General features: G+C 38.6%; 1 protein-coding gene across 4 annotated transcripts in view; it reads left to right on the top strand.

Annotated features, from left to right (window-relative positions):
- Window positions 1-5,060: 5,060 nt before the first annotated feature.
- The window catches only part of LOC126297594 (protein Aster-B-like), a 206,066-nt gene continuing 194,261 nt past the window's right edge, over window positions 5,061-16,865 (top strand). For 2 of the 4 annotated variants that reach the window (XM_049988571.1, XM_049988572.1), the window contains exon 1: window positions 5,062-5,518. In XM_049988571.1, the coding sequence (XP_049844528.1) occupies window positions 5,478-5,518 (41 nt within the window). In that variant the 5' untranslated portion in view covers window positions 5,062-5,477. Of the gene's footprint in view, window positions 5,519-5,801; window positions 5,856-16,865 lie in introns of all 4 variants that reach the window. The other 2 variants (XM_049988569.1, XM_049988570.1) reach the window with 2 other exon arrangements.

Genomic DNA, 16,865 nt, shown 5'->3' on the forward strand with positions numbered 1-16,865 from the left:
GGCAAAACTGTCGAATATTGGCAATGGAAAGTCCACATGCAAATCAACCAGTACCACTTCAACCTGAAAAGGTCACTGTGTGGTGTGGATTTATGGCACCGTTTATCATAGGGCCATATTTTTTCGAAGGGACAGTTGCTTCCAATCCTGTTACCTGTACCATCACTGGTAACCGCTGTGAGTGTGTTTTGTACAACCACGTCATTCCAGCCCTCCAACAGCATGGATATGCGGTAGAATCCTTTTTATGCAAGATGGCGCACCTCTACACATTGCAAATACAGTTAAGCAGCAGTTGAAGCGCCACCTCAGAAATGCTAGAATCATCAGCCGCCATTTCCCCACAGTGTGACCATTTCAATCACCTGATATTAATCCGTTTGACTTCTGGCTCTGGGGCTATCTGAAAAATGTGTTAAGTGTTCGAACTGTAAACTTAGCTGCATTTAAGGCACGCATTGAGCAACACATTCTGAACATGAACCCAGAAACACTGCGAGCAGTTATGGAACATGCTATTTCTGGATTTCAACTTGTTGCAGAAAACGGTAGACAGCATATTGAACATGTTTTATGCCAGTCACACGGAAATTAATAATCCTATTTGAATTTGATTGATGCTTTTTATGCGATTTTTGGCCTCAGGACAAGTAAAAAGCGATGTGATTGATGCTTTTTATGCGTTTTTCGGCCTCAGGACAGTTAAAATCCGATGTGATTGATTTATTTATACAGTTTTGGCCTCAGGACAATTAAAAACCTATGTGAATGATGCTTTTTATGTGGTTTTTGCGCTCAGGATGGGCTTATGTAACTAATAGTATCACACCTCTACATCCATCCACACTGAGTAGTACAGTTTGTCTAATGAGAAAACGTACACCTTAGGCATTGTTGTATGATTCATTTGTCATTTGTAGTCGACACTATTAAATTATGATGCTTACAGAGCCATCTATTGCTAGATTTTGTAACTATTTATTTTTCTTCTCCCATACGTTTTCCACCTTCTCCGATAATATTCTGTTGCAATTTGATGTCATTCTGACCTGTGGTGTTATTTCTACAGCGGTTTGAAAGTTTAACTTAAATTATAATCACCCTGTACTAAAATTGCTGTGTAGTCTGAACAGCATATTATATGAACTTATCTTAGAATATTTATTGAGTCACACTATGCTTTCTTTTCATAATGCATTTATACTTAATGAATAACACATATCAATCATATCTCATTCACGTTTGTTAAAATGTTTTCTTAGCATTTATGTTGTGCAACATAATTTCTTTTCTTCTTTTTTCGTTCTGCACGATGAATTTATATTTAATGAGTGTTACATATGTCTTTTATAAATGGTATAAACCATATACATTCCTTAAACATGTTCAAAATGTGTGACTTATTATGTCACTATACAAAGTGTGTAAGCTGACGACATCGATTACATGCACAAAAAGATGGATAAATAAATAAATTTTTCTTCTCTGTTTCATTATGGTTCGACATTGATTATTTGTCATACGATGCAGGACTGATCAGAAAGTAGTTTATGAAATATTTCAGGAATGTGATTCTGATTTCAATCAGCAAATTAACATGCTTCAAGACGCCTTTCTTTTTTAGTGATTTGCTGAACAACTTCCCATTTTTCGTTGTTTTCTGTTGTTACAACTAATCTAACTGCGGCTCACGCTTTCTTTTGGGTGTTCGGCTCCTTAGCCTTGTTATGTGAAAATTTTGACAATTATATTGATTGTTCTTTTGGGTGTGGGTTTCTTCATTGTAGTGAGGGTTTGAGAAGCTAGTGTGTTGTTGTTGTGGTCTTCAGTCCTGAGACTAGTTTGATGCAGCTCTCCATGCTACTCTATCCTGTGCAAGCCTCTTCATCTCCCAGTACCCACTGCAACCTACATCCTTCTGAATCTGCGTAGTGTAGTCCAATACTAAATTGGTGATCCCTTGATGCCTCAGAACATGTCCTACCAACCGATCCCTTTTTCTGGTCAAGATGTGGCACAAAACTTCTCTTCTCCCCAATCCTATTCAATATTTCCTCATTAGTTATGTGATCTACCCTTCTAACCTTTAGCATTCTTCTGTTGCACCACATTACGAAAGCTTCTATAATCTTCTTGTTCAAACCAGTTATCGTCCATGTTTCACTTCCTTACATGGCTACACTCCATACAAATACTTTCAGAAATGTCATCCTGACACTTAAATCTATACTCGATGTCAACAAATTTCTCTTCTTCAAAAACACTTTCCTTGCCATTGCCAGTCTGCATTTTATATCCTCTCTACTTCGCCCATCATCAGTAATTTTGCTCCCCAAATAGCAAAACTTCTTTACTACTTTAAGTGTCTCATTTCCTAATCTAATACCCTCAACATCACCCGACTTAATTCGACTACATTCCATTATCCTCTTTTTGCTTTTGTTGATGTTCATCTTATATCCTCCTTTCAAGACACAATCCATTCCGTTCTACTGCTCTTCCAAGTCCTCTGTTGTCTCTGACAGAATTACAATGTCATCGGCGAACCTCAAAGTTTTTATTTCTTCTCCATGGATTTTAATACCTACTCCGAATTTTTCTTTTGTTTCCTTCACTGCTTGCTCAATATACAGATTGAATAACATCAGGGAGAGGCTACAACCCTGTCTCACTCCCTTCCCAACCACTGCTTCCCTTTCACGTCCCTCGACTCTAATAACTGCCATCTGGTTCCTGTACAAATTGTAAATAGCCTCTCGCTCCCTGTATTTTACCCCTGCCACCTTCAGAATTTGAAAGAGAGTATTCCAGTCAACATTGTCAAAAGCTTTCTCCAAGTCTACAAATGCTAAAAACGTAGGTTTGCCCTTCCTTAATCTAGCTTCTAAGATAAGTCGTAGGGTCAGTATTGCCTGACGTGTTCCAACATTTCTACGGAATCCAAACTGATCTTCCCCGAGGTCGGATTCTACTAGTTTTTCCATTCGTCTGTAAAGAATTTGCGTTAGTATTTTGCAGCTGTGACTTATTAAACTGATAGATCGGTAATTTTCACATCTGTCAACACCTGCTTTCTTTGGTATTGGAATTATTATATTCTTCTTGAAGTCTGAGGGTATATCTCCTTTCTCATACATCTTGCTCACCAGATGGTAGAGTTTTGTCACGACTGGCTCTCCCAAGGCCGTCATTAGTTCCCATGGAATGTTGTCTACTCCCGAAGCCTTGTTTGAACTTAGGTCTTTCACTGCTCTATCAAACTCTTCACGCAGTATCGTATCTCCCATTTCATCTTCATATAAATCCTCTTCCATTTCCATAATATTGTCCTCAAGTACATCGCCCTTATATGGACCCTCTATATACTCCTTCCACCTTTCTGCTTTCCCTTCTTTGCTTAGAACTGGGTACCCATCTGAACTCTTGATATTCATACAAGTCGTTCTCTTTTCTCCAAAGGTTTCTTTAATTTTCCTGTAGGCAGTATATATCTTTACCCTAGTGAGATAAGCCTCTACATCCTTACATTTGTCCTCCAGCCATCCCTGCTTAGCCATTTTGCACTTCCTGTCGATCTCATTTTTGAGATGTCTGTATTCCTTTTTGCCTGCTTCATTTAATGCATTTTTATATTTTCTCCTTTCATCAATTAAATTCAATATTTCTTCTGTCACCCAACGATTTCTGCTAGCCCTCGTCTTTTTACCTACTTGATCCTCTGCTGCCTTCACTACTTCATTCCTCAAAGCTACCCATTCTTCTTCTACTGTATTTCTTTCCTCTATTCCTGTCAATTGTTCCCTTATGCTCTCCCTGAAACTCTGTACAACTTCTGGTTCTTTCAGTTTATCCAGGTCCCATCTCCTTAAATTCCCACCTTTTTGCAGTTTTTGCAGTTTCTTCAGTTTTAATCTGCAGGTCATAACCAATAGATTGTGGTCAGAGTCCACATCTGCCCCTGGAAATGTGTTATAATTTAAAACCTGGTTCCTAAATCTCTGTCTTACCATTATATAATCTATCTGATACCTTTTAGTATCTCCAGGGTTCTTCCATGTATACAACCTTCTTTCATGATTCTTAAACCAAGTATTAGCTATGATTAAGTTGTGCTCTGTGCAAAATTCTACTAGGCGGCTTCCTCTTTCATTTCTTAGCCCCAATCCATATTCACCTACTATGTTTCCTTCTCTCCCTTTTCCTACACTCGAATTCCAGTCACCCATTACTATTAAATTTTCGTCTCCCTTCACTATCTGAATAACTTCTTTTATTTCATCGTAAATTTCTTCAATTTCTTCGTCACCTGCAGAGCTAGTTGGCATATAAACTTGTACTACTGTAGTGGGTGTGGGCTTCGTATCTATCTTGGCCACAATAATGCGTTCACTATGCTGTTTGTAGTAGCTTACCCGCATTCCTATTTTCATATTCATTATTAAACCTACTCCTGTATTACCCTATTTGATTTTGTGTTTATAACCCTGTAGTCACCTGACCAGAAGTCTTGTTCCTCCTGCCACCGAACTTCACTAATTCCCACTATATCTAACTTTAACCTATCCATTTCCCTTTTCAAATTTTCTAACTTACCTGCCCGATTAAGGGACCTGACATTCCACGCTCAGATCCGTAGAAACTAGAATTCTCAATAAATATTAAGCGTATGCAGGTCCCTTATACCTCCATGGCAGTGTGCTGGTTCATGAAGCTCTGTCAACAGCTGAATTGAGAATATGAGAATATTGCCAAACTGTCATTCACGATCTCACACGCTCAATACGTATTGACAATACTGAAAATATTTCTGAGGCCGTCAATATTATTTTTCCTAGTTATGACGATACGTCAATATGTGCTCTCAGCCGGGCAATATATTGGCGGTTTGGCAATATTGTTGAAGCGGGGAGGGCTCCTTTACAAATTCTGTGTTTTTGTTTTTTAATTGATGTAAATTCGATATCTAAGATCATATTCTTTCTTGAAGAGTGGCGATGATGTATCTTTCGTTCCGTTCTGCTGACGGCCAATGTGAAGCGACTTTGAGTCGAAAGATTTGAAAAACCTGTGCCAACAAGGAATATCTCTAGCGGTGAAATTCTTTAGGATGCAATATAAGCAAAGATTATTTTCATAAGACACTTGAATAATAGACCGAAAAATCCCGTTGTCAGAGAGCTGTTTTAGCTGTTCGGAAGGTCATAGTGTTAGTGAATCTTAACTTGTTTGTGTACGTACGAATTGTTGCACCATTTGTAGTGTGCGTGATATCGTGTTGAGAAAAAACGTTTGCGAATATATGGATGTTTTTTCTTCATTCCACGAAGAAAATAAGACATTTGAAGCACAATCATTTCGATTTCACCTGTCATTCATGTATCCCTGAATTCCATAAACAAACACAGTTCTCTCCTACGTACGTCTGGAAATACCATCCTTTTTACATTGGTATGAAGTGACAAATTATTTGTGTGGCTATGAACGACACGGATACCTGCTGTTCTGCAGCTACAATAATGTAAGTTTGCGAAGATGAGTATGATGAATTTCGACAACTGTAGATAAATCACTAGCATGCTGTTCAGATTTTCTATCATAGTTTTTGTTGAGTTAGCTTATTGAAGGTATATTTCTATGTCAGTCAAGGTTTCAGAAGGACCAACAGAGGAACTTTTGAAGCTAAGTTATTTCACTTGCAATTTTTGATTTTTGCCAGTTTTTATGTAGGCTTTACAAAGATCATCTACGTTGCTGCATAGAGTGCTGTATATTAAAACCAGAATAATTTTTTGTTTCTAAAGTAATGAGGAGCAGCATTATGAGGAGCAGACCTCTCACGAGCCGCCTGAAAGAAGGTATTTTATTGTTTAATAAGAACATAACTTTTCACTTCGCCACATAACATTTGGAATGGTGTACTATAAAACAACAGATTAACTTGTGAAGATCTCTGTTGGAAAGTGATAATTTTATTTGGGTGCATGTAAAAACATTCCGCTATGAATGCCAGTTGGCTTGCGTAAATGCATGTATTGGCCTGCTCGTATTTGAAGGAGTTTTGACGTAACTAACTACTTTGTGTACCTAACGATGTTGTAATTAGAACTGCAGTACTAACGACAATATGTCCTTTGTGACTACTGTCATTCCTTCTTTATTAAAAAAAAATCCTGTTGTAAGATGTTTGTAATCCCATAGTGGTGGTGTTATGTATTTTTTCTTTTCCTTTTTTCAAGTGTAATTCAGGCATGCCTTCACTCAGCTTTCTCTGTGTGATGTTTGCTACAAGTGTAAATAAACGAATTTATGATTCCATCTGATAACCTTCGAATGTGATAACCACTGCATCTGACCCTTTATATTTCACAGTTATATTTATAAGTAATGTCAGAGTTCTCACATTAAAGTGAGTAGGAAAGTGTTTTTGTGCAACTGCCCGTTGTAGATATACGATATCTTGTCTATCCCTTGTACATTTTGCCTGTTGATAGGTAGTTAAAAACTGTGGAATAGGCATGCTTTTCATATTGACAAACACAATATTGACAGAAAAGTGGATGAAGATATTTGCAATGCCCAGTTATTTTTCAAAATATCAAATTTGTATATCTTTCCTTTCTCCAATCCTCCTCCTCCCTGCCTCCACCGACTCAAGTGAACACGTTTAGAAACGTTTCCCCATTTCTTAGTGTAATTGGTACTTCTCATATAGGTGGTATTTGTATGAAATTTCTTGACACTGTATGTGTGTAACAGGCTGGGACTGTAATTTGGAACCTTATCTCTTGAGGGAAGTGTTATAGTCTGAGCTATCTAGGCACAGCTTACCACAGTCTGCATTCACAACCTTAATTCCGTCAGTCGTCAGTATCTTTCTTGTTTACAACAGAGTACTCTCTACTTCAGACTGAAAGATTCATTTTGGTATTTGTACCATATCATAATGATGGAAGACTTTTAAAAAAATGGTTCAAATGGCTCTGAGCACTACGGGACTTAACAGCTGAGGTCATCAGTCCCCTAGAACTTAGAACTACTTAAACCTAACTAACCTAAGGACATCACACACATCCATGCCTGAGGCAGGATTCGAACTTGGAAGACTTCAGATAGTTGCCATAACAAAATAGTCTGCCATTCAATTTGAATTAAACATGCTGTCGTTAAAATATAGAATTTGTGTGCTCATGAAAATTACTCATATAAACTGTGAGTGGAGAGGTAATGGGAGTCACTGGATATTTAGACATGTCATTCTGTATAAATTTTCTGTGGCCCTCCTTAAACATGCTGATTGGTGCGTGCCATGCCCAGTGAAGAGTAAAGTACAGAATCTAACAGAGTCAAAATTGGTCAGTAGTGAAAGTCAATGTAGACAAGAGTCTAGCTCGTGTAGGATGTAGTTTATTCATCTCATAACATACAGTTACAGACCAAAGATTTTTTGTGCTGGAGACATGTCAAATTACTTTTAAAAAATAAGGTTATAATAATCAACATATTTAAATAGGCATTTCTGAATTTTTAGACATGAACAATTTAACAGGAACATATATAACACTTATGGTGATTTTGCAGCTTGCAATACAGTTTACACAATGTGTTAACAATTTATTATACAGTATATTCAGTTTTCATCATAATATCTAGATTTGGCAATATACCATTTTGTTTTTATTCTGTTGACCTCTTTCTCCATGACACCACCATAGAACATTGGTCTAAAAAGGTGTACAATATTCAGGAACACGCATTTTCAATAAATTGCCAGCAACCATTAAAAACTTGGTTTCAGATAAAGCATGGTTTAGACAGAGTTTGAAAGGTTTTTTTATTGGCAACTTCTTCTACTCCATAGATGAATATCTTAACAAGGACTGTCAGAGCACCTTAAGGAAAATGTCTGTTAAATTTCAATTTTGACAGTACTTGGTCACAACAGTCTAGATTAGGTATTTTGTGTATGATAAATTTATTAAAAGTGCATTAGAATGTTTCATTCTGACAGTGTATTAATTCCGTTAATATTAGCAGTTTCAATTTATTGTAATGTAGTCACCTATTTTGATAATCTTCTGAGAAAGATCAGGGTAGTAAGTATAATATTCAAATATTTGATGTTATACTTTCTGACATGTTCCGCACCCGTGAGAATCATCTCACTTTTGGGTCTATGGAACGAAAACTGAATTGTTTTATCTAATCTAAGAACTTGTTTAGCATATCTTAAACTATTTTCAGGGCAGTAATATACAAATACACAGACTGGCAACTAAATCAGGAGAAAGGTAACTTAGAGCTAGAATATATGACACATATGATGAACTTGTATTTTCCTCTCACACATGTTCTAAATTATGCAATCTTCAATGAACTCAGGTTTTATGAATACCTCTCTCTGTGTAGGATTTTGGACATGGAAGGCACTGAAGAATGTGGATTATGATTTTATGTTTCTTGCATTTGTAGTAAGTGTCATCAACATTAAAGCCCCATTAATTTATATAGTGTTTGAATCTTCCCACTCTGGATTGTAATCTGTATAGTTACCTCCATACCAACAAGCTTTCACTGCGTCAAAAGGTTAGCTGCTGTCATCCATCTGGGGAGTTCAGGTGTTCTCTGTCCACTGTTCCAGTCTTGGTAGGCACAGTACATTCTTAGATGACTGCTGAATATTCTCTCTAGATCTTAGTTGTTGTAGTGAAGGAGTATGACTATGCAATGGGTGGATGCTGTTCTGCTTCACTTAAGCTCAGTGATAAAAGTTTAGGCGACATCATCTAAATACCAAACTCAAAGGGGTTAATGGAAACGTCCAATTCCACCAATATGGCAGAAACGACCATTCACAACAACTCCCATATCGCAAGTATGATGTCATTACGTAAATATGACAACAAACACGAAAATAGATCGATAAACCATCAAACACATATTCCTCCTATATTATAATTGATCTAACGGGACAAGCGGGGAAAATTGTGGGTTTTTGGGTGGGTACAAATTCATAATAAACACACGCTACTAAACTAAACGGCAAAACTGGTAAAATAACTGACCATAACATTCGCAAAATCAACTACAAACAATATCCAATGGAATCGAACACTTCCCTTGACCTATATAGGTCAACGGAAAGTACTGATACCAATTCAGAAACCACTAAACCTACAACCACTTCCACAATCATCACTACCTCAAAAACCACAAGAAAACGCCAAATCTGGAATTGAACACTTCCCTTAATCTCACTGGGTCAACAACAACAACAACAACAACAACAACAACACACAAAACCAACTCACTAATACCAGCAACACAACCCCCCGACATGCGCGCCCGCCCGCCCCCCCCCCCCCCCCACACACACACAGAACAAACGACAACCAAATAAACTTCCCAACCCCACCCTCCACCCACCAAAAAAACAAAACCATAGAAACAAACACTAACCAAAACTAAACAGAAAACCATTCACAGCCTTAAAAAAAAAAAAAGAATCCTCCACAACAAAAACAAAAATCCACAACCATTCCCCACCCACCTCCCTCCCCACACCTCACCAAGCCACAGCCAACCCACCTCCCCCACCCCCCTCCCAAAAGCTCACTAACCCACAACCCTGGGCCTGTACATCTTACTAACAGCCCTTAAGAAAACCCTAAAAATACAGTACCCCTCAGGGACGCTCTTCCGCCAACAATACTCATCTAAATGAGTCTGAAGGTTGGGAGAGCTCCTCTTCCCCCTCCCTATTACAGATTTAGCAGCCCCCCAAAACCTCTCTATAGTACTAGTACAGGCCCCACTATCATAATTCTTGAACTCTACATTATGATTAACAACTAGATAATTGTAACCCTCCCGACCCAACCCACTATAAGATGCAAACCCGTCAGACACTACCGTACTACCCTGTTCTACATAATCTTGAATCAACCCTATTAACTCCCCCTTCGTACGATCTTCCTCAACCCTAAACACACACTCAGAACAACCAGACCCAGATACCACAGTCCCCACACCCGCAAACCAACCACAGACTTACCCCTCCCATACTTCCTCCTAACAAACTGTGACTCATCAGTCTCAACCTTTACTCCAGGCCCACCCAACATACCCTTGTATTTAATATATTCTGAACTGACCTCCCGACGAAAAGAATACCAATCAAGGCTGTTCGCTCACTCACACCCACCTCATGTGCACAAGAACTGTGTGAGGACTGATAACAAAAATGATAACTCAACAAAACAAATTCACGCATGCCCGACCTAGACTTCTCGAACCAGGTACCCCGGCGAATGGAGTGCCAAACGTTGTCATGCCGGCACCTCCACATATAACCGTCCCTGGTCCGAGACGCCAAAACTTTCGTCAACTTCATATATTCTCCACACACAGAGCACTTCACTAGCTCAGGCAACAGTTCAAAGAGCTGCAAAAACTTAATGAGATACATAGCTGTGTCACCCATCATTCCCCACAGTCGAAAACTGTTCAATTGTGATCTCAGAAATTCAAACAAGACAAACCACATACAACACTACATTAGCATAAAAAAAATTAAACCATTAACTCACTGCTCAAGATGCCTCCAATCTTCACTTACAAGCACAACAACAGCTGACAACGTCAACAACTCAAATGAACCCAATACGACACACAACCCACAAACTCCACAAGAGAGCACCACCGAACTGCAACGACACGCCACCTACAAACACATCACAAGCACACACTAAACCAACAACAAAACCTTACCCGCAACCTACAGACACACCACCAGAGAGCACCACCGACAACACAACAATTCATCAACAAACACAAGACACTCGCAAACTAAACTTCGCGGCATTGTGACGTCACACACCACAACAGACTTAAGTCACGGCTGACTTCCTTCTCCATCCTTCCCTAATCCGAAGAGACCGATGACCATACTGTCTGGTCTCCTTCCCCAAACAACCAACTTACGTCACGGGTCAAAACCGATGGATGGTATCGGACCCTTCTGGTGACCCCCTCAAAGTGCATGATGGCGATGACTGTCATGAGCAGTCATGGGAAGTAATGATGGTGGAACAGCTGATTTATATAATCAGTGATGTAATAACATTCTCATTTTGACTATGGAAAAAGTATTTTACAGAACAACATTAATATACTAGGCACTAGAGGGTAGCCAAACCAAAAATTCTTCATTTGCTGGGACAAATACACGCAAAATACGTAATAATTTAATATAGTTTTCGTTTTCTGCTTCTGCTGCATCTTTGCATTTAAGCTATTGATGTATGATTTGCTGCATGGCCCAGATGCAAGTAAACAGAAAATAATGGCGAATTAAACTATCGCCATCCAAGTTAACAAAGACTTCTGGCTATGCTTTAGATCAGTCTGTCAGTACACATACATTCTCAACAGAACTGTTACTTCCACCCCAAGCTAGATCTTCAGTTGTGGTACAGATCAGCCTATCACCACAGCATAGGTTTAATATTCATTCGTTAGTTTTGTAAACTCTCGACCATCGTCAGCCTTGCATAGACCTCTGGCTGCACTACATATCAGTCTATCACAACAACAGAGAGTCCACCTTTGAGATGAAATCATTAATATTTTGGCAGAAACAATGAAAAAGTGTTCGATGTATCAATCAAATGGCAGAAGAAGAAAGGGCTATCCCTACAATGGAAGTAATTCATACGATTTTGTCACCACAACTGAGATTCATATTTCAGATGAATTCATTAACAGCATTTCAATATAAAAGGTGCAAGGTGTGTGTGTTATACATGAACAGGAATGTAAATAGGTGGCAAAAGCAGAATGTGAAGGAAAGGCCATCCACAAAATATGATTAATTTATATGCTAGTGGTATAGACATACAGTTAACTGCTGTTTGGCTATCACATACTGTTCTCCCATCAGCCACCTCTGACTTGATATGGAGATGCATTGCCAACATCTGCTTTATATCATTAAAATGAACAGTGTGTGGATGGCCTTTTGTAAAGTTTAGCTCCTTCATATCAGTAGCCACTTCTAAGCATTTAGTGTGAGGCACATTTTCAGCCACGTGATAAAGTTTGTTGGAGTACACTCATATTAACCTAAAATCAGTGTATATGTTTCAATGAGTATTGTATCTATTTGCCTTATATAATGTGATGAGTTGTACCAGACAGGAGAGAGATATTCTACAGTGGATGGGGAAGAGAGAGTGCAATTGCTGGTTCACTGCTTGAGGAGAATGTGATTCCAGTTTCACACTGTCAATTTTCAAATCAGATTGTCTTGTGTGGAGATTTTCATTTTGTTATCCTCGCATGGACTACAATTTTTGAATGTAAGTGCTCTGTCAAGTACTACTTGTAATCATTTTGGAGTGTGACAGTGCTGTAACTATGCTCCTAACTGTACTGTATGTAGCTTCGCTGTTCCATAGATAGAATGCAGAGTTGTCTTAATAGGGTTTGCTATTAGCAGTATAGTAGTATCCCGATATACTTCAGACGGCAGTTGCCAGTTTTCTCTCCCCAGTGCAGAAAGAGCTAAATCATCTGCACAGTGGAAGCTTCTTATATTTGGAATCAGCAGTTGGTTGTTGGTGCATATGTTGAAAAGAAGTTAAAACACTTCCATAATGTGCTCTTCAGAGACTTTGCTGTTCTTGGAAGTCAACAAAAAACTTAAAATTGTGCGAGAGAGTGCTGATAACTTCAGCAAGGTCGAGGTTGTTGAGCAGATTCTGTAATTGAACATATAGTTATTGGTAACTGCCAGCATTGTACATTGCTGTCGAGTCTACGAAAGTGACACCAGTAACCTGACTATTTTCAAACCTGCCCCTTTGAAATGAGTAAGAGCGAAGAGCTGCCCTTTACAGTTGCCCTTGGGGCATATCCCTGCTTGCTCGTGTATAAGTAGAGTGTTGCTTATAGGTGGACTTCTGTTTAGAATTGTGGATTTTAGCAATATGTACAAGTGGATTAACTGGCTAACCAGCCTAAAATTTTTGGGGTGCTTTGCTTCCTTTCTAGGTTGAAGAAGGGTTATCTCTCTGCTTTTTTGCCATATCTTTGGTATTTGATGGCTGTTCATGCAACTGTTGAAGACCTTATACAATCCATTCTCTTGTGGATGGGCCATAGTTCATTATTTGTTCCATTTGGATGTCATTTAAGCTGGCCATTTCACTGGCTATGCTGCTTTTGTTAGGCTTGTTGAATCCTGACATTTGAAATAGGGTAACTAGACCATCTACTTCCTCCTGACCCATGTGGTGTGGTTTAGGTACTTTTACTTTGTGTTTGACTTGCCAGTCATGCGCTATCTGGTCTGCAGTGATGTCATAGTGTTTATTACACCTGGTAGTATTACTATTGAGGCATCTCAGTAACTGTCATGCTTTTTGGCTGCTCCTGATTAGATCTAGTTCTTTTGTGCTTTTAGTCCTTTATTCCTTTCCGATGCTGTCAGCAACTTGGTGAGTTTGTCCCAGCTTCTACTGTTGCCTCACAAAAAGGATCTTTTTTAGACCCAGCTCTCTGTAGCAAACTGAACAGCAAGCTCAGTGGTGTAAGACAAAGAAAATGTAAGTTTCATGTACTACATGGCATCAACAGTCTGGAGAATTTCTTTACAGCCTCAGTGAATGCTCTGTATGATTCAGGTATCGGTCAGAGGATGGAAACCACAGCTTCCATCAAGTCTGTAAACTTTTTGATAAAGATTATTGTCCAGTGAAATAACCCTAATTTAAAATGAAATGTCCTGTTTCTGCCGTCATCAGTCATCCTTACATCAGAAAACATACGCTGTGGTTTAATCCAGCTGCTCTGGAAAACACATAGTCACTCATTTACAATGTGATTTCCACAGTGATGGAATTGAACCATAACAATTGTTTGTGATATGATAATAGCTTATGGCAGCTGAAATTTTCATAATTTGAAATTAGTTTGAATGTTTCTAGAATGAGATTTTCACTCTGCAGCGAAATGTGCACTGATATGAAACATCCTGGCAGATTGAAACTGTGTGCTGGACCGAGACTCGAACTCGGGACCTTTGCCTTTCGTGGGCAAGTGCTCTACCGTCTGAGCTACCCAAGCACAACTCATGCCCCGTCCTTACAGCTTTACTTCTGCCAGTACCTCATCTCCTACTTTCCAAACTTTACAGAAGCTCTCCTGCAAAGTATGAATGTGACGGTTAAACATTATTATCTTAAAAATGTAACACTGTGCATCTTGAGATAGACTGAAATGTCATTCTTTCTTGTAAACTTGTATCTATCAACTTCCTTGAATTTGAAATTCCTTCAGAATGGAACAAAATGTGTCATCCATTTGACATGATTGATCCATTTTGTGTGTGTGTGGATTAGGAATAACAATAAAGACTGTTTTGATGCTTGTCATGAATATATTATCACTGCAAAAAGTCATATCTGGGTTATTAGCCACTTTCTGTGTACTGCTGATGGTGGCTTAGTCGTTTGTTGGGCTCAGATGGTTTACTTAAGCCATTTCTAGCAGTTATGTATATTTGTCATTGGAATCTACATCTTAATGTACTGATAAGGTTTCCTTGAATTCTGTAAATAACTTCAGTTGAGTGCAAGAGTGAATATTTCAGTGAAGCTGTAGTCAATTTGTGGCTCTCCTTATCCATCTCACTTGTAGCACTGTGTTGGATGATCTTCATGGCATTTCTAACTTGTTCATCATCAATATGTAGGAAAGGTGTGTCCCCAGAAACTACTTGAATTTTATTACCAACTAATCAAAGTATATGGCACAACTTTTATTCAGTGTTAAGTGCTGTTATTGTTGTGCTTCAAGGGGGTAAATCGTAACACATTTTAGTGAATAAATGACTGTTAGTGAATAATTTCCTAATAAAAGATATGAATCTACTTCTATACCTTGTGAGCTACTGTAGGTGCATGCGAGAGAGAATGTCCCTATGTCCCACTGTACCAATTATTAGGACTTTTTCCCATTCCATTCACTTATGGTGTGTGGGAAGGATGATTGTTTAATTGCTTCCGTGTATGCTGTAGTTAATCTGATCTTATCCTTTCGATCCGTTTGGGGTCAATACATAGGGGGTTGTAGTATACACCTACAGCCATTGTTTAAAGCCAGTTCTTGAAACTTTGTTAGTAGGCTTTTGAGGAATAGTTCATGTCTGTCTTCAAGAGTCTGCAAGTTTAGTTCTTTCGTCATTGCTGTGACACTCTCCTGTGGGCCAAACAAACCTATTACCCTTCATGCTGCGCTTCTCTGCATATGTTTAGTATTCCCTGCTAGTCCTCTTTCGGTATGGATTCCACACACTTGATTAATATTCCAGGGTGGGTCACACGAGTTGTTTTTAAGCAACTGCCTTTGTATACTATTTGCATTTCCCAAGTATTCTACCAGTAAACTAAAGTCTGCTACCTGCTTTACCCATGACTGAACCTATGTGACTGTTCCATTTCAAAACCCTACTAAGTGTTACACTCAGGTATTTGTATGAGTTTACAGATTTCAGCAGTGACTCACTGATATTATATTCATAGGATACGATGTTTTTTCATTTTGTATAGTGCACAATTTTACATTTCCAAATATTTAAAGCATGTTGCCATTCTTACACCACTTGGAAATCTTATCAAGGTCTGACTGAATATTTGTGCATCTTTGTTCTTACTGTACTTTGTTGTAGGTAACTGCATCATTTGTGAGAAGTCTTAGATTATCATTAATATTGTCCACAATATCATTAGTATGCAACATGAACAGCAAGGTACCCAACATGCTTCTCTGGGTACACGCGAAGTTATTTCTACATTTGTCTATAACTCTCCATCCAAGATAATGTGCTGTATCCTCCCTACCAAGAAATCCTCAGTTGAGGGACAAATTTCATCTGATACCCCATACAGTTGTGCTTTTGATAATAAGCATAGATGTGGTATTGATTCAAATGCTTTTCGGAAATTGAGATATACTACATCTACCTGACTGCCTTGGCCCACGACTTGTGGAGTGTTGTGAGGAAAGTGTGAACTGGGTTTCACATGATCTACGATTTTGAAATCTGTGGTGGATGGCACAGGGGAGACACCTCACTATGTTTGAGCTCAGAATAAGTTCTAAGATTCTGCAGAAAATGGGTGTCAAGGATATTGGACGATAGTTTTTAAGATCATTTCTGCTACCGTTCTTGTAGGGAGTGTGACTTGTGCTTTTTTGCAGCTACTGGTCTTGGTCTTTTGTTTGAGGCCTCTATAATAGATTTTAGTTTACAGAGAGGCTAACTCAGCTGCAAATTGGATGTGGAATCTGATAGGCATTCCATAGAGTCCTGGGGCTTTATCCGGGTAATGATTTCAGCTATTTCTCAATGCCAGTGACACTAATATCTGTTTCACTCATATTTTCAATGGTACAAGAAATGAATTGGGGCAATACTCCGAACATTTGAAAACAGAGTTAAACATTTCTACCTTTGCTTTGCTATTCTTAATTTCAATTCCTGCGTTGACCATGAGTGAATGGACACTAACTTTGGTGCCATTAACAGCCTTTATGTATGACCAGAATGTCTTTGGGTTTTGGAAAAGACCTTTTAAAAATATTTTGCTACAATAGTCATTGAAAGCTTCACACATTGCGCTCTTGACTGCCATTTCATTTCTTTTCATTCAGCATCTCTGTATCTAGAACCGTATGATTTGTTTTTAAACTATCGTTCAGCAGTCCTGTTTGCTTAGAAGTTTCTTTGCTGTGTCTATATACTGTGGAGGATCTCTTCCATCATGAATGTTCCACAGGCCAAATATCTATCCAGTGCATGGTCA

This window comes from Schistocerca gregaria, chromosome X, assembly GCF_023897955.1.
Source record: "Schistocerca gregaria isolate iqSchGreg1 chromosome X, iqSchGreg1.2, whole genome shotgun sequence".
Taxonomy (NCBI): Eukaryota; Metazoa; Arthropoda; class Insecta; order Orthoptera; family Acrididae; genus Schistocerca; species Schistocerca gregaria.